Source organism: Limulus polyphemus, unplaced genomic scaffold (assembly GCF_000517525.1).
Source record: "Limulus polyphemus unplaced genomic scaffold, Limulus_polyphemus-2.1.2 Scaffold2, whole genome shotgun sequence".
NCBI lineage: Eukaryota > Metazoa > Arthropoda > Merostomata > Xiphosura > Limulidae > Limulus > Limulus polyphemus.
In genome coordinates, this window is record NW_013665612.1 from 2,544,093 (window position 1) to 2,569,679 (window position 25,587).

General features: G+C 33.3%; 1 protein-coding gene across 3 annotated transcripts in view; it reads left to right on the top strand.

Annotated features, from left to right (window-relative positions):
- The window catches only part of LOC106466744 (nephrin-like), a 98,084-nt gene that overhangs the window by 40,155 nt on the left and 32,342 nt on the right, over positions 1–25,587 (top strand). For all 3 annotated transcript variants that reach the window (XM_022395649.1, XM_022395697.1, XM_022395741.1), the window contains exons 2-6: positions 10,075–10,209; positions 20,581–20,702; positions 21,012–21,069; positions 24,299–24,451; positions 25,141–25,308. In XM_022395649.1, the coding sequence (XP_022251357.1) occupies positions 10,075–10,209; positions 20,581–20,702; positions 21,012–21,069; positions 24,299–24,451; positions 25,141–25,308 (636 nt within the window). The remainder of the gene's footprint in view (positions 1–10,074; positions 10,210–20,580; positions 20,703–21,011; positions 21,070–24,298; positions 24,452–25,140; positions 25,309–25,587) is intronic.

Sequence of the window (25,587 nt, forward strand, 5' to 3'; positions counted from 1 at the left end):
TACTATATATATATATATATATATATATTGCTATCTATGCTAATCAAAGCTATGCAATAATCAAAATTTACACTTCATATAAGAAATATAGTTCTGAATCCGCAAACATGGAATTATTTACTTGTTTAATATATAGCTTATCTATCTATATATATGTATATGTACCAGTTTGCCTCATATTTTGTTTTATACCAATTTCATAAAAAGGAAGGGATCGTTTGATCACCAGTAAGAGTGATTGTTCAGCATTGCGTACGTTAGCTGGTTTTCTTTTATTGTTTTTCGAGAAAACCCAAATTGTTCTTGAACTATAAGAGAGGGTCATTCTCATCTCACATGGTATCAGAAAGCCCTAAAAGTAAATATTTCTGATAAATATGAATTTAAATATCCAAGAAATAAAAAGCCACTAAACAGAACTGATGCCACGTTCTTCAGTTATCTTTATAATCATTCATTGCATATAGGTGTTTCAATCCGAACTCTAGAAATTTGTTGTTGTTCATCCGTTAACCGACAGGTTTAATTAATAGATTGAATGCAAAGCTGCAGCTCTTACATGTGCATATATTTCAAAATGATAATACTTTAAATGATAAGGATGTAATTAATCGTTGTCCCATTTTTCCATTGGTCAATATATAATTTAATTAAGTTACACAAGTGAATACTTCGATAACATTTACAGCTTTTTGTTGAATAAACGTTGTTGGTTTATTTGATCTTTTTGATCTTTTGTTGATTCTAGAAACAATTGTCATCGTTTGTTCACAGATCGCACGGAACATGCGCGTGTGTGCCTGAGCTCTTTTTTTGTCTGTTTGTTTGTTTGTTTTAAGATTTACGGCTAGCTAGCTAGCCATACAGCAAAATTTGTTTTTAATGAACGGCATGATTAAAGATAAAAGTTTAAAAAGTCTTGTGCCTCCTTTCTTGAAAAGTCGTCTAGTGTTCATGATCGAATGGCAGGTGGTCCCCATTGTTCTTTGAATTTTATTAAAAAGCTACCAAAGCCGTCGAAAATCGAAGAGCTGTCTGTTGTTCACGAAGATGAATTGTCTGGCCAAGCTGTTGCCCCATTGGCCTACGAATTTAATCCAAAGGCTTTCATAAAGACAACGATAAGCCATTTACAAAGACAACTCTTTTTCTAAGATGGCAGAAAGCATTTTGTATAAAATTTTTTATTTTTCACATACTAATTTCGAATAGTAAATTTTCAATTTGCCATCTTCAAGGTAAAATTCTGAGTAAAACTTTCTGCTCTTCTTTCATAACTTAAACAAAAAGAGTTTTCCTACGATTCTTGAGAAAACGATAAGTTGTTGAAATTCTCATTCTCATTAATTGAGATGTCTATAATCCAACGTAATTTTAAGTTGTTGAAATTCTCATTCTAATTAATTGAGATGTCTATAATCCGACGTAATTTTAAATTGTTGAAATTCTCATTCTAATTAATTGAGATGTCTATAATCCAACGTAATTTTAAGTTGTTGAAATTCTCATTCTAATTAATTGAGATGTCTATAATCCGACGTAATTTTAAATTGTTGAAATTCTCATTCTAATTAATTGAGATGTCTATAATCCAACGTAATTTTAAATTGTTGAAATTCTCATTCTAATTAATTGAGATGTCTATAATCCAACGTAATTTTAAGTTGTTGAAATTCTCATTCTAATTAATTGAGATGTCTATAATCCAACGTAATTTTAAGTTGTTATAATTCTCATTCTCATTAATTGAGATGTCTATAATCCAACATAACTTTAGAAATTTTATTTAAACATATACTTGTGAATACTCACATGAATGTAAGTTTTCTCGCTTGCCATTTAAACTGGTTAGAGCATTCAGTACGCAAACTACTGCTCGGTGGATCAAAACCTGTCGCCTAACATGTTCGCCCTTTCAGTCATGGGGGCGCTCTTATATGACAGTCAATCTCACTGAAAGTTAGCGGTGGGTAATGTTGACTAGCTGCCGAGCTATCGTCCCTCTAGTCTATCACTTAAAAATTAAGGATTTATAAATGTTTTACGCATTACGTAAACTTTTATGTAACATTCAGGTTATAATTAGTAATTATAGTTTTTTATTTATTGTACAAATTTTGCTGAAGGTGGAACGTAATTTTCCGAAACGTTTGATAATTATGTTGTTATTCGTTATTCTGTAATTGTATTTTTTATTATTAGGGACGCCCCCCCCCCCCAATGGTTCAGCGATAAGTAAAAAAATGCTAAAAAGTGAGTTTCGATACCTGTGGTGAGCACAGCACAGGTAGCCCATTGTGTAGCTTTATGCTTAAAAACATCGTGTAAACAAAATTAACATTAGGGATGGCTAGCGCAGATACCCCTCGAATAGCTTTGTGTAAAATTCAATAAATCTTTTAGATTAAACGAGAAAAATTTGGTCAATTTTTCAAAAAATTATCATTTTAAAAACAATAAAAAATCACTGTTTTAAGTTTATTACTTTGTAGAATACTGAACAACTGTTGAGAACTTTTAATGCAGATTTCAACCTACAAATTAAGCGAAATTTAATAATAATTAAGACTTGACAACTATAATTTATATCCTGACAGAAAAAAAAAGAGTGCCACATTTCAAAGAGCTTAAAATACTGATTGAACAAAGTTGAGAAAGTTATAAGCAAGATTAATTGGCCTGTCTCTGTTGTATCTATATTTTGACTCGGAGTAACTGATCAATATTCTTTGTATAAACTATTGTCGACGTTTTATTCATGTGAACGTAAATACGAAAATCTTTTTATTCATGAAAACATTAAAAACTTATATATATATATATGAATTTTATTTTGTTGAGATTAAGTATATTATACATAATCTACACATAAAAAAAAGTAACCGATCTAGGAAATGTTTTTTTTACCGGCGTTTCGCTATTGTTACAACTTCACAGTACATAAACTCTCTATACAGGTGTTTTTGGATGTAATTGTAATAGCGAAACGTTGGTAAAAACATTTTATGGAATATTTTACTTATATTATAATCTGTGGATATGACAGTATACAGTTTGTTATGTTTTTGTTTTATGAAACTTATGAACTAGTTACTTATTCAGCTTTCCCCTTCAGCTGTAGTTCAGCTGTAAAACTGGGAGCTTATAACACTCAAATTAATGGCTTGTTTCTTGGAGTGAGCACAACGCAGATAATCCATTGTGCAGCTTTCTGCTTCACAACAAACAGACAATACTGCACATAATTAGGAAAGAGAAGTTGAAGAAGAGGTTATCCGAATTTTCTCAGAAATTTTGTAATCATGAAAATTATAAGCTTTCCTAATCTTGTTAGTTTGCAATGAAGTAAGTAAGGAATTTTGAAAGAGTTGTTTCTTTTAACCAATCAGAATGAAGCTCCTGCTAAGAAGTGCGCTGAAGCCGTGGGGACAATTAGGCTGTATAAACGGTGAATGGCATTTTATGTGACACAGTTTGCGTTTTTACTTCGCTTGTACTGTATGTTAATAGTAAACGAAAAATATTAGCAAAATCTCTAATTGTAATTAACACAGATTACACATTCACTCTCTGTTTTTTGCACCTGTTGAAAACTGGTAACACAGACTATAACACTCATTTTCTGTCTTTACCTCTGATGAAGACAGATCCATCTCTCGAAAGCGCTAGGGGTTTTCAGGATTTTTATATAATAGATACAATTTAAATGAAAAATATAAGAATGATTCTTGCACATTACAGGATTATTATCTAGAGAGAAAGGTAAAAAGTTACTATATCACATATTTCTGTTCACTAGCAGGCATATAGGTCACAATTTTAGCGCAAACCAAATTTTTTCTGTCCACCTGTCAAAAGCTTTTATTTATCGATTTATCGTTGTATATTTTTTTCTTCTAATTGTAACTAACACAAATTATATATTCATTCTGCCTTTGCTCCTGATGGAACGTGGTAATACAAATTATGTGTTCATTCTGCCTTTGCTCCTGAGTGAACATGGTAATACAAATTCTGTGTTCATTCTGCCTTTGCTCCTGATTGAAAATGGTAATACAAATTATGTGTTCATTCTGCCTTTGCTCCTGATTGAACATGGTAATACAAATTATGTGTTCATTCTGCCTTTGCTCCTGATGGAGCAAGGTAATACAAATTATGTGTTCATTCTGCCTTTGTTTCAGATGAAGACAGGCTCATCTCTCGAAAGGGCTAGGGTTTATCCTTTTTTGTTGTTGTTTTTTCTTGTTGTGATTAATAATTACATAATAGCCAGTTTAAGGTATTCTACCGATGCAGAATAAAAGAATAACTTACATAATATATTAAAGTTTATTTGTTTCATTTAAGATCGTCGCAAATCTTAAAACTTGTAGTTTAGTTATGCTATCTACACTTTTAAGGCTGAAACTATGAACAATTCAAAGAGTAATATTCAATTATTAAAAATAAAACAACTAATAGACAGCCTCTTTTCGTGCACAACACCCCTATAAGTTTGGCTGATCTTTCATCGTTCTACTTGACTTCCTACTTTCTTCTTCCTGTAAAATATACGTCAAAGAGAAGTGTTTACTTGGTTTCGAAAGTGTCTGTTATTGTTACAGAAAGCGTCCTGTAGATCACCTCCAGTGTTACTTGAAATGTTTACTGTAGACTTTGGCCGTTCTAATTTAAGCTGTAGATTTTCTTGGAAAAAAAATGAACGAAGCATGAAACATTTGTGGAAATCATTTCACCATTAGTTATTCTACTTTTCTCTTCACTCTAGTTTAATTATACTTTTACTGCCAGTTATAATGTGTCTGTAGCATAAATACTCTCCAGTAAACTATGATAGCAATATCGCTTATATTTCGTTGTTAAAATCACATAAATAGGTAGAATATACCAGGTATATCACAAAACCTCCGTTGCGTAAAAATGTATGTTTTTCCTAACACGTTATACTGTTTGATCATGATGCACCAAAAGAAATGGCCCCAGTGGCACAGCGGTATGCCTGCGGACTTACAACGCCAGAAACTGGGTTTTGATAACCGTGGTGGGCAGTACACAGATAGCCCATCGTTTAGCTTTGTGCTTAACTTGAAACAGACAAACCAAAAGAAATTGTATGGAAAAAAGGTAGTTAATCGGCGACCAACTCTCAACTAGGTATCAATCGATTACAATGAGTTTCTCTCCCATTTGTGGAAAATAATTTCCTGGACAGTCTTTAAGCACTTTGTTTTTGTTTTATTTCTTTGACAACGTCATTATGGGTGTCAGTAACTTGAGTAAAGTACTTTAATCGGAAAAAAAGATTGACGTATGATTATTAATGGTTATTTTGCAGCCTGTAACCCCAAGGTTCACTCCAGTTGTCTACTGAATGATACCTCATAACAAATACAAAATAAAGAAGAAGCAACAAGCTAGATATAACTTGGTTTGATTTATGCTAAAATACGAATTGAAGGTCTCAAATCCTACCTCTACGTTAACCAGCAGTTTGGTCTTTACATTGTTTGAGGGGCTCAGATCCTACCTCTACGTTAACCAACAGTTTGGTCTTTACATTATTTGAGGGGCTCAGATCCTACCTCTACGTTAACCAGCAGTTTGGTCTTTACATTGTTTGAGGGGCTCAGTTCCTACCTCTAGGTTAACCAGCAGTTTGGTCTTTACATTATTTGAGGGGCTCAGATCCTACTTCTACGTTAACCAGCAGTTTGGTCTTTACATTGTTTGAGGGGCTCAGATCCTACCTCTACGTTAACCAGCAGTTTGATCTTTACATTGTTTGAGGGGCTCAGATCCTACCTCTACGTTAACCAGCAGTTTGGTCTTTACATTGTACTCTACCATGTCCTCCGGTGTGTCAAAAGTAATTTACGGCTTCCAACGCTAAAATCCGGGGTTCGAATCCCCGCGGTGGAAAGAGCTCAGGCAAATAACTTTCACCCAGAAAAAGAAACATGTTATAACAGAATATAAATGATATTAATACAAAACTGAACCAAAGTAAGGTGAGATTTTCTCAAAGAACAACAAACAAACAAAATAACTTTACCACATATCATTTATTTAACAAAAACATGTCAGAGACGTTTCAGTAAATTTCAAACCATCGTGCCTGAAAGATTTCATTTTTCCATCAATTTTGTGTTCCGAATTTTCCCCAGATGTGATAAAATGTTTCACAACAATGCACCACAATCAGAATAATAAGGACAGATGTTTGAGAAGGTGAACCATATAAAACGTGTTTCTTATTAGGGTTTCTTTAACTGTCATGTAAACGAAGGCAGTTTGAAACGAACGTTGTTTTAAGTATTTCCTGTTTGAACAACCTCCTGTCCTGTGCGAGAAGCAATGTATTTATCTTCGTGTCTGTGTTTATACGCCCAAGATATCTTGAAATCGTTTACATGTGTGTGTAGGAGGGGGGGGGCTTAAAACTTTTCTCGCATTTTACTATATATTGCATATTGAACCACGAACCCCTGAATTCATGGCTAAGTTACGTAAGAGTTCTTATTTCTTCAGTATAAAGTCACAAACTTTCAAGTTTAGTTGATAAATAATATTATTATTCCCTTTCAAGAAATATGAACCGTTTTTTGTTTTACTTTTATTGCGTGTGGATATTATTTCAATAAACGTCTAATCTCACAGTTTATAAAGCAATGTTTTTGATTCATCAGCTTAACGGTTCCGTTGAATATTGGTTATAAGACCCCACAGACGTTACATGGTGTTACAATTTAACGATGTATAGACGTATTTCACTAAATATGATACTGCGCAGAATAGAAAACATCAACACATCCACTTCAAATATGCCACGTTGTCACTAATCTCGAAGCTTTGGATTGATTAACAATGTAAAATAAAGTAGAATTTCATGCTGGAGAGTTTTCGGATTGGGCAATATGAGAAGAATCAATTTATAATGCAGGATTAAGGAAGGTAAGCGTAGCTATCTATTAAAGGTAATTTCATGAGGTCACGTGACGTAGAACTGTATGTATGTATGTATGTATATATATGTGTGTCTATCCATTTAACACGGTTTATACCGTCTGACGAAGGGCTTCTGCCCGAAGCGTTTCAAGTAATAATACAAAAGTTTTTGTTATAGACGTGTGTTTTAACATTTTTCGTTATTTTTCCACATCTTGTGGTCTTTTCTACTGTGTGTGTGTGTGTGTGTCTTATGCAGAAGATTTTCATCCAGATATCAAATATATCGTTCATCAACAATTATTACCCGAAAATAACGATAGTAAAATAACATTATAATCGATAGAAAATTATTTTGATGTAATTTACAAAATACGCATGCAGAGTATAAGTTGTTAAGCCTATATAGTCACGTTTTTAATATTTTCTTTCATCTATTTCTCATGTGCGAAAAAATCAGAGGTTTCGGTTTTTTACATTTCTCTGATAATGGGGGGAAAAAATAGTAACTTAATGTATTGAAAATTACTGAAGATTTCTATCATTCCAAACATTGAAAATCAGTAATCACGTTCTAAATATATTGATAGACAAATAACTTTCACCCAGAAAAAAGAAACATGTCATAATAGAATATAAATAATAATAATACAAAACTGAACCAAAGTAGGGTGAGATTTTCTCAAAGAACAATGACATTTTATTTTACGATATCAATCAGCAGTCATTAAACAGGTAATTAACAACTACAACATATTACAGAAACACAGGTTCCGGCCACCTCGGTACTGTGAGTTTTATGCACTAAAAGCGATTCAATTCAACTGGATGTATACCATAATACGTGTCTTACATAGATAACATTTCGGTAAAACATTTCACTTGAGAATTACAATAAAGATAGTAGCTATTATATAATCAGTGTAGTGTTTAGTAGGTTACGATCTTCTAAGTCTTGTTATTAATTTAAAAATAAATATATATATATAATTAAGTAGCAATAATATTTATATATTTCATTTAAATACTAAAAAAGGCTTGTACTTTCCATCACTTAAAAATGTTGATGATGTAGTTTTTCTTTGTTTATTTCAATTTATTAAATAAAAGAAATATCGTAAGACCGCAACATCATCAATATATTTATTCATTATAAATAGGAAAAAATAGCACCTTATTGAACCTAAACAGTTAGAAAACAAATCTCTAAATCTTTCTTAGCCGAAGTCACAGATATTGAACGTCTGGAACGGTTTTATCCTTGTTTTACTTAGAAGTTCAGATTCTATCTTTAACTCTCAGATGTTTTCCTTCACAAAAGTTTGTAATGACAGTTACATGTCACTTCATTCCCCAAGGAAGGGAGGGGGTACTGAATTCGACACTTTTTGAAGATTTTCGTCGCGCTTTACCACAACCTAACCCCTTGTTTATAGAATCATTGATACTTAGTTTGTTCTCACCTTAGGAGCGCTTTTAAGACTCTTTCTACTTCACGTACTGTGCTTTTGAAATGGCGTTATTGAATCCACAGTCCACGCTCTTTATCATCTTAAAAGTAAAGGATCGGTGAAAAGAGAATGCATGAAATAGTTTGTCAAAAAAAAACAATGTGACCACAGAATCTCCATTCCAGTATATTTTTCATTGCATATGAAGAAGCATTCTCACAACTGAGTATTTAAAAATCGGGTAAGGAAATGTGAAAAAAACTGAGATGTAGAAGGATTAACAAAATCAGCATATCCTCGAAAATATGATCCACTTACCATTAATCAATTATTTGACGTCGCGTGGGGTGGAACATCCAGAGCCACTTTCCTTCCAGGTTCCATATAACTTTATTTAGATATACAAAATATTATGCTCATTTGAATATAAGATGCTTCCTAATCTTCATTTTAGAATATATATCATACTTCACTGCTAAATACTGATGCAGCATTAAAAAATCCTGTCTAGAGTTAATTCTGCTACAAGTGTGAAAGCCACTGCTTATTTCGTCGAAGTTTTATCGTTATGATACAATGAAGCTTAGCATCTACCACAGGGAGCTTGTTATCAATATGATCAACAAGTATCCTTTGCTCGTGATAATTACAATTGAATAGACTACCCTAATCCAAAAAAAAATAAAAATAAAACCATTACACCACACTAAAAATTTTAACGGGGAAAAAATAAGAAAAATAAATCAATATTTTGACATTATGATTCCATTCAGCTTAACGTTTAAAGTAAATATTCAGCTGAGACGATAAAGGCGGTTCCATGACTCATTAAATCAAACCTGCTAGAGAAGGACAGCTTTAGCCATCAACTCCATGGTCATTAAGAAGGATTGCCATGTAAGAATTTCTTTGCCAGCGAGCACACAAAGGATTTCATTGTCTAAACATTATGAAAGAAAAACGAAGTGATTAGATATTAAAGTATTGTTTTAGGTGAAGTATTTCGTGAGGTAATTAGGATTTGTTCTTTATGGTTCTTGGAATAACAATTTAGCAATTTCGTGAAATATGCTGTTGCTGACTGAGAAAACTTGATACTTAAAAACGTTATACAATAGCTCTATTCAGCTTATGCTGTACCACATACAAAAGGAATTGAATCCACTGTACCATCTAAACGAGGAACAGTATCCTATGGATATAATAACAATACTTTTTTTAATTTGTATCAATCACAAATCAGAAGCTGTTTTTTCTGTATTATTTAAATCAACATAAGACTATTCATGTTTCAATTTTGTGATAAAAAATTAAGTAAGTTTTATAAACACAACGCTTTATTATACGTTTTTTTTTTGTTGTTGTTGTTGTTGTTTTATTTTGGGGATACTGTAAGAGAGATGAATGCAAATTATATCCAAATTATGTCAAATTATATCAACTACTATACTTTCCTCTACCCTCCCTGTCCCTCTCTCTTTCTTCCTTGTGTGGTTATTCATCGTAAAATAGCTCTAGTTAAGAGCTAGAAAGGTTAACAAGGAGATTTTCTGTGCTGCTGATTTGTGTCAAAAGTTTTATAATTGTGAATTCTACTGACACTTACTTGTATGCTGTACAGTTTATTTAGCCGTTCTGGATGCGTCTTGTTAACACGCCTTTTACTTCCTGGCAGGCCAAAAGCTCCAACAGCATTTCCGTGTGGAACCCCACAACCAAGAGGTGATTGAAGGACAGGAAGCTGAACTTCGATGTGAGGTAGAACAACAGGCTGGTGCTGTACAGTGGAGTAAAGATGGCTTCGTGTTGGGTAAGTGAAACATGACTGTAACGCTTGAATTGATTCGCCCTTGATATACTTTAGAAAATACACTTCTGTGTCACACTAGCATTATCAAAGTTCATTCACATTATTCTCATCACGTACTTAAACAAAATATCGGAAAGGTAGCGTTTCAATAAAAGAGAATTAGCTAGCTACAGGCTAATAACAGTAATTATTTAAACTTGTCTTCATTGTTGAGTGAAAAAACAACTTGTGTTACAAAATATATTGGTAAAAGAAAAAGGGTGATAATACAATCATTATTTTACATGAACTTGTTTGTGTCTTTTGAATTTGCGTTCTAAAATAGAAACATCATTTTGCTATTTTTATTATATATACATACATTAGTAGGCCACCTTATTGTAAGCTATACCCAATAACGGAATGTATCACATGACTGACAAACATGACACGACGTGGCCTAAATTCTATAGAGGATAGTGATGATAACAGTGTCTTTCAAGCTCATCCCACAGATGCTCAGTTGGATTGATCCAGGATTGTGGTGACCATGGGAGATGTCCGAAGTCGTGTTCATCAAACCTTTTACAGATAATTTCGGCAGATGGAAGAATTGTCGTCAGGAAACTAGCTGTTCCCATCAGAGTACACATGAAATATCGTGTTTGATGCACTTGATCAGAAATGATGCTGAAGTAATCTTTGGCCTTATTTTGCCATCTAAAGATACAAATGGCTTAGGGTATACCAGGTAAACATGCCATCACCACCAAATGCCTCTAAAAGTGGGACCACACAAGAGAAATGAGGTATTCTTATGGTTTTTCCAAAGTTGTCTTCTCCCACCTGTGCAGAGAAAAAAAAAGATTTACTGGACCACGTTACCTTCCACAAATACTTATTCGTCCTATGTCTATGCTCTTTATAACACTTAAGGCGTTTTTGCTTGCTGGTAACTCTGTCCAGTGGCTTATACATTGAACTCCTACTGCAATAGTTAATTTGTTGCGACGTTTTCGCAAAGTAAGACTGGTGATGGGTGTGATTGTCCTGCACCGCATATCTGTTAGTTGATGTATTGTTTGATGATGGTTGAACTGTATCATCCTGTCTAACCGCCTTTCTCCTTTTTCTTTCTTTGTGTATTTACAGCCACAATCCCCCCCCTTTTGCAGCAGACATTTTATTAAACTTTTCCATTGTTGATAAACTCGAATAACCCGATGTATTCTAGAAGCCTACCAATGAAACTGTCTTGGCCAATGTGGCGCCTGCTAGACGTACACCCACTGTTATGCCTCTTTTGAAAGTTGCAATATCTTTGCATTTCCCTATATCTATTACATTAACTGCAAATGCACTTGTCCCCATCATTTATAGTGCTACAGTATCACTTGACACGTCATCTGGTTAACCCAATTTGCATCTGCAGCTGAGATCAGACCCAAGTCTGAAAGGATACATAGTTCTTAATAAATTAGCCAACCGGTTATATATATAGTGTATAGATTTATAGATATGAAAGATTTTTTTTTTTGTTTGACAGTTTTTGGTTTCTCTTCGTAAGTAAGGAATAATCTATTATAATGACTAGGACGCTCTACTCGCATTCTGCAGGAATCGGGATCGAAATCCGACGTTGAACATATTCGGCCTTTCAACCGTAAGGACAATACTTCTATTCGTTGGTAAAGATTAGCCCAAAAGTTGGCAATGTATACTTGTGGCCGGTTGCCTTTCCTGTGGTCCACAGCTCAAAATTAGGGAAAGCAGTAGATAGCCTCAGTAGCTTTGCCATAAACAAAACAAACAAATAAACTTTCATATTACTTGCATTAACAGGATTGGCTAAAAAATTTTAATATATCTATTTTATAATATTTTATTATAAAAATATTTTTGCATTATTAACTTAGTACATGATTTTTAAGACTAACCTAAATCTCTTAAATTAGCAGAACCTCGTGTGATATTTTTTGGATAATAGCTGAAAACATCGCTAACAGCAAGGATACCATACTGATGAAACAATCCATCCTAATCATAATAACAATTTATGGAATTACTGGGTTGAGATTTAGCTTTGATCTAAGTTGGTAGCTTGCTTTGATCAAAAGTTAATGTTCATAAATAATCATATTTCATATTGTAATCTTATAACAGGAGTAAATCAACCATTAAGCTGCTAAATTAATTACAATATAATATTACTTTATAGACTATATAAAAATTACAAAGGTTCCAGTTAAAGCTCTTAAGATAACACGTAGTTAATGCTCTACGAAATTCATGCGAGCACAAAAGTAAGTACATTATTTAACTTCCTTGTCCTCATGTGTTTTACACTTGTTTAAACTAAATATAAGAGATATCTGTAAACTGCATGTAACAATATCTTTAAATAACGATTTAAATTGCAATGGTAGTTGTGTTTTGTTTTTGTTTGTTTTTATAAACCAGAGTTCTTTCGCCAGCCAAAGAAATGTATTATAAAACAAAGTAAAAATGACAGTTGAAGCTTAAGCGAACAAAACGACAAACACTACAAAACCATTTGAGTTCTATTAATACTTTGTTTTGTAATGTTAATGGAAATGTTGTTGGCACTTTTGTCGTTTGCTCCAAACGAACAGAAGAATTAGCTTCTCCTCAAAGTTGGCGAGTCATACTTTTTAAAACAAATAATAACTTGTTGAAAACGAGCTTATGTAAAGAACAAAAACAAAATATTGCGGCAAACCAAACACTTGATGCTCATTTGCCATTCCGATTATTTATTGAATCAATATTTTTATTTACATCGTATAACGAAGCTGGATGTCATGTTCGTTTAAAAAAAAAGAAACACCCGTTGTTGTTATTACTATACCATTTCATTTAAGTCACTTTTTACGTGATGTTTTTATACTGTCTGGCCAAAATCGCCTAATCCTAAAAAGAAAGAAATGAAATATCTTACAAACAGCTAAATTATGTTGTTTTCTTAGTGTAAAGCTTTACAATGCATTCTGTCCATTGCGGGTATCGAATACTGGATTTTAGCGTTGTAAGTGCTTAAATTTATCACCTCCACTCAACCAGGGAAGGGGGGGACAGCTAAATAAACAGAATAATAAAAAGTAGTGAAACAAAAAACTTAAAGAATTACTGCAATGTTTTCATCCAAGCTGATATTGTTCTGTAACTTCTTAGTGTATCTACTTATCCCACTTTTCGCTTTTATTTAAATAGCAACTGATATATTCTTTTAATTGTACCAAGTAGTTTTTGCATTTTTAAAAGTTAAATTATCATCATTTTTCTTCCATGAGTATACCACACAAGAAATGTAGTAGAAATTGTATTTCAACATAATCTTAGAAGGAAACGGGAGTTTAGCACAATTAAATTTTAACCTAATTTATGTAAAAACAACCTCTACTACAAAGAAGCAACGCCAGAAAGGACAAGTAGCTCTTCTGGTTTGAGTGAAGACTATTTAAAGTGATAGAACTATACAATTATAATTTTACAAATAATTTGGAGGGACAAAATGCTAATGTCATTCAGAGCATATTTTGAAAAGTATTCTATATTTATAAGCTCATTACGCTTGGATGTTGCTTGATTAATATATCATTAACACGAACCTAGTTAATATTACTCAGGACTTGTGTGGGTTTCGAAGTTCTAGTTCGTTATAGTTGAAGGTAATTTACTACTGTTACATATTTATTTCAGATTTTTGTTCGTGTATTACTGTTATTGTTCAAATAACAACATTATGAATGTTTTACGCAATTCTGTTCCACTCATCACCTTATTTACCCTACTTTTCAAAAAGAAATTTTGCGTATTTTTGTGTGACAACTTTCCCATACGATTCTAAAGCCATATATTTTGAAATTTGTCTATTTCATACTTCTGAATTTTTAAGATCCAACTTTTAAGATCAAAAGCTGCATTTCTCTTCAACTTTCAACAAAATATACCTGAAGTTTTTTCCTCAAATCAATTTTATTATCTGTGCACATCTTATGTACATATTTCATCCACCTAGCTCCACAGAATCGGGATTAATCACATGATAACTTATGTAACAAAGCGGACTTACAATACATTTTCTGACAAAGTGAAAGCTAAATTTGAACAGGTTTCAGTCCGTGCCAGTACTTGCTAAATAGGCGTTCTAAACAATTAAGTTATCGGTCTCAAGTAGTAATGATTTCCTCATTGCTATATAATGAGAAAACGGGAAGGAATTTCAAGCTATACTTGGCCTCATTTTTCATTTGGTCAAAAAGATAATTTACAGCAAAACTTTTGAAACATGTGTCACTCTAACGTATCCCCCATATTAGGCTTAAAGCTCAAAACGTATTGACAACGAAAATACCCAAATGATTACTTAATGCACTTTAACCATTACCAAGCTTAAAGATTTAAATTATTTGGGATAAAACATTGTATTTTGCTAAATTCAAACTATACAGGTTAGCCTATTATACCATAAGCTATTAATTAAACACACACACACATATATATATATATGTACACACACAAACATAGATCTTACTGTAACTCACACTAGACTTTATTAAAATTAATATATAATTTTTTCAAAATCTGCAACGTCAGGTTTGTGCATAAATTCAAACAAAAGCTACGCAACACAAATGCAGGGAAAAAAACGGATACTCTTATTATTTTTATCAACTCTTGTAGGTAAAGAGAATGAGTTATATCAAACAAACTGATAAACAATACATATTTATGTTTAAAACAACTCCGTACCTTATGTTATTGTGAAAATATAATAACTGAGTGTGTGTGAGTTTTCTTACAGCAAAGCCACATCGGACTATTTACTGTTTCCACCGAGGGGAATTGCCCCTCTGATTGAGAAACATAACAAAATAAGGCTACACAATGGGCTATCTGTGCTCTGCTCACTACGGGTATCGAAACCCGGTTTCTAGCGTTGTAAGTCCGCAGACATACCGCTGTACTACTGGGGGCGTTGCGTAGCTATAATAAATTTATCTTATTAAGGTACTAGAGGAACTACAATAGTTTATTTAATTTTTTAATTTTAAACTTAGATATTTAAAAAAATAGAATAAAACATCAGCAATGTGCAATTCGCAAGTGTTCTCTCAACGCAGACGAATGGACTATGTCAGCAAAAGAGAGAAGTGTGAAAAATGCTGTGAACGGAAACCATGTGAACGCAGTTGGGTTGGCTGAGAGCTCCCCGAGAGATGTAGCTCACTGCGACAGTCATTATTTGATTTTTTTTTGTACTATCATAGCTTTATACTTCGTAGTTTAAAACTGCATGGTGCCCCCCCCCCCAAAAAAATGAAACTTGGCAAGGTCTAAAACAAAATCTCCATATGGTTAACATCTGGGAATGTCTTTTGAAGTATAAGGCTTGTTATATTGTCCTGGTCGAAAACGCGCCAAAAAAATAAAAAAAAATAAACACCTCGATATACTGAGGTTAGTTTGCACGTGACTATGTTAAGCGATGGCATAAAAGAACTTTGAACGAATTTTGTTACAAGTGTATGCAGATAATGTATTTAAACTAAATGTTAACTGAATATATATGAAATGAGTTTGTGTCTTCAATTGACAGTATTGTTATATGCAGCTAAGTAACATACTTTCAAATTCTTATAAGAGAATTGCCTTTTTTAAAACGAAATCTATTCCCAAAAGTAAAATTTAGTTTTAAAAAACCTTGTTAACTTTTACCAGTGTCCGTTAAATGTGTGCGAATTTGCTTCAAAACTAAATGTTAAACAAATGAAGCCCTTAGTTATACAGAATTTGGGTTAAATTTATATGATATAACTATCATTAACACTTTGACATTTGTATATGACATTTTAATAATTATGAACCAGCAGACATTCTAATTAATTAATGAATTTCTTAAAGAATATTTATTTATAAAATAATGCCAGAATTTTACACATTACAAAAAAAGATGGCGCCACATGATTACATCATAAAGTCATACACATGGTAATAGCGCGAAAGAAGTGATACCGTAGCACTTAATACAAGATTGAATATTCACAGTAATTATAAACGTTTCCTGCATCCGGGAGGGGGTGATAGGTTCGTCTGGTTTGCATGAAGGCAATAGCTTGAGATTTTCTCTGAGGTGATGTTTAGATTATTATGTCTTGTCTGTGTCACGTGTGGTGTCTCTGTCTTCCATCATGTAGACATATTCCGATTATCTCTGACTGGTCATAATCTCAGACTCATCACTCATGAAGTCTGACATCTAAGATTTTTTATTGGGTGTAGAGCACATGTTTGGCTCAAAATGCTTTGCAATTCTAATATTTCTATATCTTTTATCTCTCGAAATCCATCAAACCAGCATTAAGTCTATTTTAGAAAGGCAAATTCTTTAATTCGATATATGTAAAAATAGGTTTTACCTGGAAAACCTCTTCCAAAGGTTGGGCACGTTACATTAAAGCAATTTTGAATATGCAAATCAGCAAGTCGCATGACAAACACGGCTGATTTAAAGTCGCAGTGGAACGGAATGTATAAGAACTACATTTTAACACTGTTTGGCGTTTAGGTAGTGTGATGCATTTATCAGTTTTGAGAAAGATATGTAACATCCCTTTCCGACGGGCCCGGCATGGCCAGGTAGATAAGGCGCTCGACTCGCAATCTAAGGGTCGCGGGTTCGAATCTCCGTCCCACCAAACATGCTCGCCCTTTCAACCGTGGGAGCGTTATAATGTGACGGTCAATCCCACTATTTGTTGGTAAAAGAGTAGCGGTGGGTGGTGATGACTAGCTGCCTCCCCTCTGGTCTTACTCTGCTAAATTAGGGACGGCTAGCGCAGATAGCCCTCGTGTAGCTTTGCGCGAAATTCAAAAAACAAACAAACAAACCCTTTCCGAGGTAAAAATATTGGTAAACTCAAATCATAAAGATTTGTTCAGGTCAGGAATTTAGGATTTCCAAAACAGTAATATATCCATTGTACTTAACTATGCTGGAAAACAAAGAGATAACAAGTATCATAAAGTGACCTACAACAAGTAGTACTCCAACTGTGATACATAAAATGTATCGTCTTCTAACAAGTGAGAATCTACGAACACAAAGGTCAGTGAAAAAAGCCATCCACGTGCTCCAGGCAACAGTACGTAATATAAAGAAGGATCTCCGTCTGGAAAAGCAACACAATTCAGATGTACTCAAGCTGCTTCCACGACACATTAGTTCGACCGTCGCATATGTCGAGCAGCTGGAGAATGAAACAGCTATCATACTATTCCGTACACAAGTCTCCAGACGCAGTGCCTATGGATTTCTGTGTGATGAGACTGTTTAAACTGGCGTTAAAACAATATCATCTTTATCATCTTTGTACACTAGATGTATTATAGAAGCCCTCAGCCTTAGCCTTTTGCAATGAACGACGTCGCTGGGGTACTTTCAAGTTGCACGACCGTCAGATAGAAAATGACCTATCAGAGCGACAATGGAGTGTAGCGACGTTGTGAGGCTCCAAAACCGTGTTAGTATAATGTACTCAATCTCTTTATAAGTAAACATTAGTATAAATATCAAGTAACAGTAGTAAAGATGAATTTACAAAAAATGCAAATTTTTAGTCATTTCCCAAGTCAGTGTATGCTTATCTCCGAGTTTATGATGAATGTGTTTGGGATGTGTAGAGATTCATGCACAATAAGTGCGGAAAAGGTATTTTTGCTGAATTCTTCAAAACATACTTTTTCTCAGTTGCATTTCCTTTGAGAGCAATATGGAATTTTTCATCCGAATCTGTTTCCAAATCTTCGACAACAACAAATGTTTTTAGTTCTTCCTCACCTCCTACTGCTCTCAGCAACAATCAGCTCAAGTCGTCTGTTTTTAATTCATTTTTACAGACATTAGAATCCAGTCAATTTATTGAAATACATAAAGTGAAAGGCCATTTTCCTGTTTTGCACCGTGCATCGGCGCCATGGTGGAGGAAAAATAAACATTACTAAAATGTCTTAATAAGTTATTGTCATTTGTCATGAAAACCCGAATAACTCGCCAGAGGGGGTAGTGACTAAAATAAGCGGCATACTACGCCAGTCTGTTCTTATATCAACTTTTATGAAACATGGTTAGGATTTCGACATTCTCTTACAAACGAACACAATTTACAAATTTCAGGAAATATTGATTTTAAGAAAGGATACTGAACAAAGCGTCATATAAATATGTTACACAGTAACACGTTTTTAATGTAAATGCAGAATTTAGTTGTAAAAAAAACATGCCCATTACAGAAAGTTTTAAATATAAACTGTTTTATTAAAAACAGCGAGATCAAAATATTACATGCACTAAAGTGGCGTTATGTGCAACAGCTTTCACTAATCTTGAATTTAACAATTATATTGATGTTCCTTCACATTACTTTGCGTGTAACTTTAATAGGCTGTATTATCAAATCTTTTTTTTTTATTTCTTTCAGTAAGAGCTTTTATGCTAAAATTTTCTTAAAGATTTGCGTCAAACCGCAGTTCATTTCAATTCAAGATAAGTGAATCCAGTGTCCGTAACACAACTAACCTTACAAAATGAATAATCTAGTGTCCGTAAAACAACTAATCTTACAAAATGGATAACCCAGCATCCATAACACAACTAATCTTGCAAAATAAATAATTCAAAGTCCGAAATGCAACCAAACGTGCTAAATGAATAATCCAGAGTCCGCAACGCAACTTTAAATACAAATTATGTTTTTCTAAATCATAAAACAAAAGTGTTGATTTTATAAATTAAAAAAAAACCAAGGTTCCTCACGTTATAGTGTTTGTAATTGAAAGTGTATTTGATAAATAATAATAAAGAACACTGTCAAAGCCAAGAGAGACAACAATGTACGAATTTCGAATTTATTTTACGGGAATATTTATCTGGTCGTGTTCCGGGTGGGTTCTTATGGTTAGCATGCCGGACTAGGGATCCCAAGATTTATGGTTTGCGTCCCCTTGCCACAAAGTCGCGTTTCATGCTTTGGGACTGTGGATGCGTTATAAGAGTAGCCAAAGAGTTATAGATGCAGTTGACTCTCTGCCTTCTCTCTATTTCAAAATGAGAACGGCTAACGTAAAAAACCCTTATGTAGCCTTGGACGAAAATTTTTCAACAAATAAGCAAACAAATCATATGATCATTAGCAATTCCTATTAGCGCGTATTTAAAATTTTGTATATATACATATATAAATATATTTATCTCGAGGGTTAGAATAACTAAAAAATACAAATAAACACAGGTAAAGGACAGTTTACAAGATCGTAAAATTTAAATTATGAATTAGGAGGGAAGCTAAGAATAATTTTCAATAATCAGCCACTATAAGCGCATATATATGGTCTAATGTGCTGCATCTAGCTTTAACCGGTGAATTTATATTTTATATTTATGGCAAAGTTACTAAGGCTATTTGCCACGCCCTAATTTTGAATTATTAGCAAGAGGAAAGGCAGCCAGTAAACAGCACTCTACTACCTCCCATCCAGGCTAATAGAATTACTGTTTCTCTTATAACACACCAAACACTTAAAGTGCGCCAAACATCTTGTGGTATCGCATGGATTCGAACACGGATCGCCATCTCCAAAATACGGAGTTCTACAACAGGGTCAACCCATTTCCTGACCTCGTGGAGGAAATGTCATTAACAAACTGCCACTGAATAAATGTTCAGCACCACAATGGTGTAAACGCCAAGTTTGTCATTTTTAAAGCAAAATATTTATCTTAAAGTATATACATCTATCCAGTAAAATACATTATTGAAATGTGATCAAAACTTGCCTGTAACAGCAGCTAAGAAAAACTGTAATTGTATGTTTTAGTTAAATAGAATGAACATTATTTATTATTAAAATTATAGCGTTTCATGTGTTTCTTCTCTTTCTATTAACTGTTGTTTTTAAATAAATAAATATTAAATTAAATGATTCATTGAATACTAGTCTTATAGTCTGGTTCAGTGCATAGTTTTATTCGTAAGTTTCTGTTTCATTCAACAGGAATATTGGTTCAAAAGTTATTAATAATGTTCCCTCGGTGGCTCAATGGTAAGCTTTGATGATTATAACGCTATAATTGGGTGTTCGATCCTTACTGTGAATACAGCAAAGATAGTTTTTTTTGTGCGGCTTTTCGCTAAAAAAACAAGTTACTAATAATTATGTTTATTAAAAAGCGAATTATATACTTAGAATTCGAAAAACTTGGATAAAACGTCATCAATCTTTGTCTGTAGCTCTAACTATACTAAAATGTTTTGCTTTTGACGGCTTTGTTTACGTTGCTGTTTTGTTACAAGTTGCTTACTATTTCGTCAGGATTTGACCGAGCTATTCCTGGCTATGTTCGATATTCCATGATCGGTAATCCAAACCAAGGAGTCCATAACCTACTTATCAAAAATGCTCGGTTGGAAGATGACGGAGAATATCAGTGTCAGGTGAGACTTAATACATTTGTTTCAAGAAAATATTTGCAGTGTGTTTGTTTTTATTTCAACATCTTATTGAATTCCTATAGTAAAATGAACTAATTATACATATATATATATATGTATGATAATTCACAAGAATAATAAGAAATACAAGTATTTGAAGCGGAAAACTCTGTCGGAGCATTAATGAAAAGCAGGGTCTTTTTTAACGGATTTAATTCTCTGAATTATAGAGAAAACCTGTCAACCTTTATATCATCCTTTCACAGCCTTGAAAAACAAGTTTCTAATTTATGGCTACTTTTATTTCCTTAGGTTGGACCAACTCCAGACAATCATGCCATCCGTGCAAATGCCCGACTGAATGTATTGGGTAAGTATATAGCAGTGCATGAGTATGAGTTTTATAGTTACAATCATACTCCTTATTCAGACATGTTTTCAGGCGAATCCTAATTATCATCAGGCGCCTTATACAGGGTGTCTCAAAAGTTCGTACTCATAGCAGAATTCCATATCAACCATTATTTTAACAATTGCTCAAACTGCATGTCATCAACGTGTATATATATATAACATACACACTTTCCCTTGATCTGTAAAGTCACGCATTATACATTTTTTTTCTGAAAAATAAGTAAAAAGATATAAATTATACATAATGTAATAGCCATGAGAACGAACTTTTGGGGTACCTTTATATATATATATCTATAATAATAGAAGGGCGTGTCTGTGTATGTGTGACCGCCATAACTCCAAGACAAAAGATCCTAGAAACCTGAAATTTTGCACTGATACTAAGTGGACTTTGCGAGTGCGCACCTGGGTATATTATTGATATACGTGCATGCGCGTGCGCATATTTTATGCAAAAAACCACATAGAAAAGAAATGTGACCGCCATAGCTCCAAGAGGAAAGAACCTAGAAACCTGAACTTTTGCACCCATACTAAGTGAACCCTAAGGGTGTGCACCCGGGTGTTATTAATTATCTTATCCACGTGTGTACGTACTTGCGCATCTTTTTCGTGAGGCAAGCTAGCGAAAAACCAGATAGAAAAGAAGTGGTTCCTAATACAACACTTCTACTATATACAAAATCCTGAGCGTTTTGGTAACAACACCTTCTAACAATGACTTTTATATCATGTTGCTTAGCAATAAAAGTATAACCTAATATTCTTGTTAAGAGGCTATGTGCTGAAAGTATAAAATGAAATGTATAAACTACAAAATTTAAAAAAAACATTTGTTGTTTTCTAATTTAGAGGCTCCGTTAATTAAAGAGGTTTGTTTTTTATCATTTGTTTTATTATTTATGTTTAAGATCGGAGGACAAGTCAGAGGGAAGATTACTTTTATAAACAGGCCACATCCCGTAAAGGAGCAACAAAAGTAAATAGGTTATACTTTTATGCTAAAATGAGTTCAGAATACACACGCTGACATAGTCGTCTAGAATAAATCAACCTAATAACCCGAGCGAAGCCGGGTACTTTCGCTAGTCTATATAAATATACATATTGGACAAAAAACATTGACGGAGTTACGGCGTCACACGCTGAAAGGTGACTAATAAATGGAACAGACAGGATTAATATTATAAGTAATATAAGTCATGCTATACTGCGTTTTCTCCCACACTTTTCTTAATTATTCTAATATATATTTCAAACTAATTGAGTGTATGGAATAGAATTCCAGATGTACGACTTGTCTCCCACAAGTCACTACCCAAGAGACATTTCGTTAAATACCAGAACTCGTAAGCCGGTAGTAACAAGGAAAATTCTATCCACAATATCATATTATATTCAGTGGGAAGCATTTAATGTTGCAATGTTAAACTCAAAAGGTGGCGAATCAATAGAAAAATTATAAGTGATAAAAATCACACTAAACTGTCACTTTGTCAGCTTTTAAGACCATAACTTTACATTTTGCATACTTTATATAAGATAACATTTTGATAGTCTTTTGGTTATCATAGTATCTAGCCCAGCTGATGAGTCAAATGATAGGCTTCCTGGGCAATTACTTATGATAGATAAATCTGAAATGCTCATTTTTACATCTCCCTGATCTGAAATCCATAACAGACTAAATAAAAGGAATGGAGAAAAAAACTTCCAGTCCAACGTGATATCTCTTAGTGATATCAGACCTATTGATACGATTGTTTAATTTGTCCATTATTTTTTTAACCTGAATTATCACTAGCGTTATAAGCTTTCAAGAGATAATAGTTACCTCTTCATTTAACAATAAATGGAAGATCGTTGTGCTTTGAAGTTCCTTTTTTTATCAAATCTAATGTAAAGTTTTATTGCATTTCGTCGTGAAACACCTTTAAAGGCTCAAACGTAACATAACTTTTTATTTTAATCTAAGTAGCTTAATGAAATATCCTTTTCAAATATTAAAATAAAAGTTCTTTTAATAATCAACGAAGATACTACAAACAATGGGTGGAATACACTGAAAGCAGGTGCGTGTATGTGTTTACGTTTCAGAATATTATTCAATTAATTAAAAATAAACCATATAACGCTAAGATTTCTTCCAAGAATTATTAAAATAAATTTCGATACGTCTCTTCCACAAAGTTTTACTCCATTTGAGTTCAAAAAAGATATTCTACCCATAAGAACGTTGTACTGCTTTGTCCACTAATCACGCATACCACAAACAACGGTTGCTTTCAGTAGTGTGAACACACTTTGAAGATGTTTGTTACCCAGAACATGTGCTGTACTTGCCTAGCCATCAGTAGTTTTACACCTGAGAGGATTCTCATGAAAATAGGTTTTCTTTATGGTTTTCGATGCCAGCTACCATGTTACTTAGAAACACTTTGTATTTCAAGAAATCTTCTTCCGATTTTATTCCTCTTTGTTCTTTGGTTATTGTATTTACATCATCATTGGCGTGTTTAGTTTAGCGGTATTACTCAGGAAATGTGTGGACTAAGTAAAATTTATTGATTTTAGATGCTCAAACTTTCCTTTTCCTCAGCGTAGCTGTAAGCTTCTGATGCAGTAGCGTACCACTGGGGTGCACTTTCTCCATTTGGTTTGTTTTGCTAGATTACTTTATGCGGCGAGGTTTCTGTGGTATTTGTAGTTTCAAAAATGATGGATATGTCCAAAGCTTTTGGTTGTTTCTTTAGTGATAATTTTGAGTACTCTCTATTATTTTGGAAAATCATTCTTCTGTTTACCGTGGTTGTTGAGTAGTTTATCTTATCTGATTATACTTTTCAGGACAACCTTTATATAATTCACTATGTTTCCTATTTTCTTGAACCGCATTAATTCCTTTTAAATCCATCTAATCAAAACTTTTGATAACGGCCTAATATATATTCATTTATTGTCGGTTGTCCCAGATGGCACAGCAGTGTACTTAACGGCTTGTAACGCTAAAACTCGGTACTCAATCCCTGCAATGGGTACAGCGCAAATATCACTACAAAAAGCATTTACTATTTTGTAATTGTTCGAGTTACTGGCAAAATATGCTATAATAAACAAATAAGGAAAGATTCCAATAATATTGATGAATTGTGATGAGTGCTTGTTTGATTTAACTGTTCTAGTACCGCCTACTTCGGTAGTCATTAGCGATTACGAAAATGGAAGTGTAGTAGAAATCCATCAACTTCAATCTCTGAGCCTAACCTGTACAGTGATTGGTGGAAAACCAGCAGCTCATATTAAGTGGTTCCGGAAGAACGTGGAGCTCAGACCAGGTGAGCTACAATAAGCAAAGTGACCTTTTCAGGTCACCAACTTTAAGATTGTTTTTAAGTTGATTGTCTCTTAAAGTTCAGAAACAGAGTACTAATATGCTGTTTTTAGTTGTTTTTTACTGAACGCAGTAAACCTATATTTATACAGAATTTGAAGAATATGTAGTACTGATACTACTAATTTATTCTTCCAAACAAACGTAAAAATTGCCGAAAGGGAATAAATGTAGGGACCCAATTACTTTTTATGTGGGAGGTCATCTTTTGGAGTTACACCACTGGACAAGTGATGAATCGAATGATAGATTGAATTTCGTATTTATTTTGAAGTTAGAATACTTGGTCGATAGTTTATTTGGATATAATTCTTTATATTTGTTTCACATACATGCACATTTAACTATATCATAATGACAAGCAAAATCCTTCCAAAGAATGAGAAATATTTGAGTTATATTTTAGAAAATGATTCAATCATATAAGTACTTACTACATGTTCTGATGGAAATGTTCGAATAGAATACGCGTTAACTTTGTATGTATCTTAATATTTATTTTGTTTTAACTTATCAACAATTGTTTTTGTGTGCTCAAAGTCTGTGTATTAGTATTTCTCCAGAACATCTGTATGAGCTATGTGCTTTGTCAGTTGATTTGCTTATTCCTTAAATAGACTTGCAACTTTACAGATAACGTTGAGACTAAGACGAAAGAGGAAAAAAAACAGAAGTTCAACACTGTAAGTACAATCACCTTAACTCCTAACCCAGACGACAACGGCGCCATCTATACGTGCCAAGCAGTTCATCATGCATTGGTCAAACCGCTGAGATCCTCTGTAATATTGAGTGTTTTGTGTAAGTAAATTGTCAGTCATGATACCTGACACACTCAAGTAAATATATATATATATTTGGTCATTGTAAAACAACAGTAGTTTAAAAGACTAAATCTATAAAAACTGGGATCCTTAAGTAAATCTTTCACAACCGGACTTTTTCCACTCATTTAAAAAAAAACTTGCTTCGAGGTTAAAGTAATAACTTCATACAGAAACCACATTCATATGTTCTGTAAAACATTAAAGTCTGTCGTACAATTTTAGTAACTCATCGATATATATATATATATATATA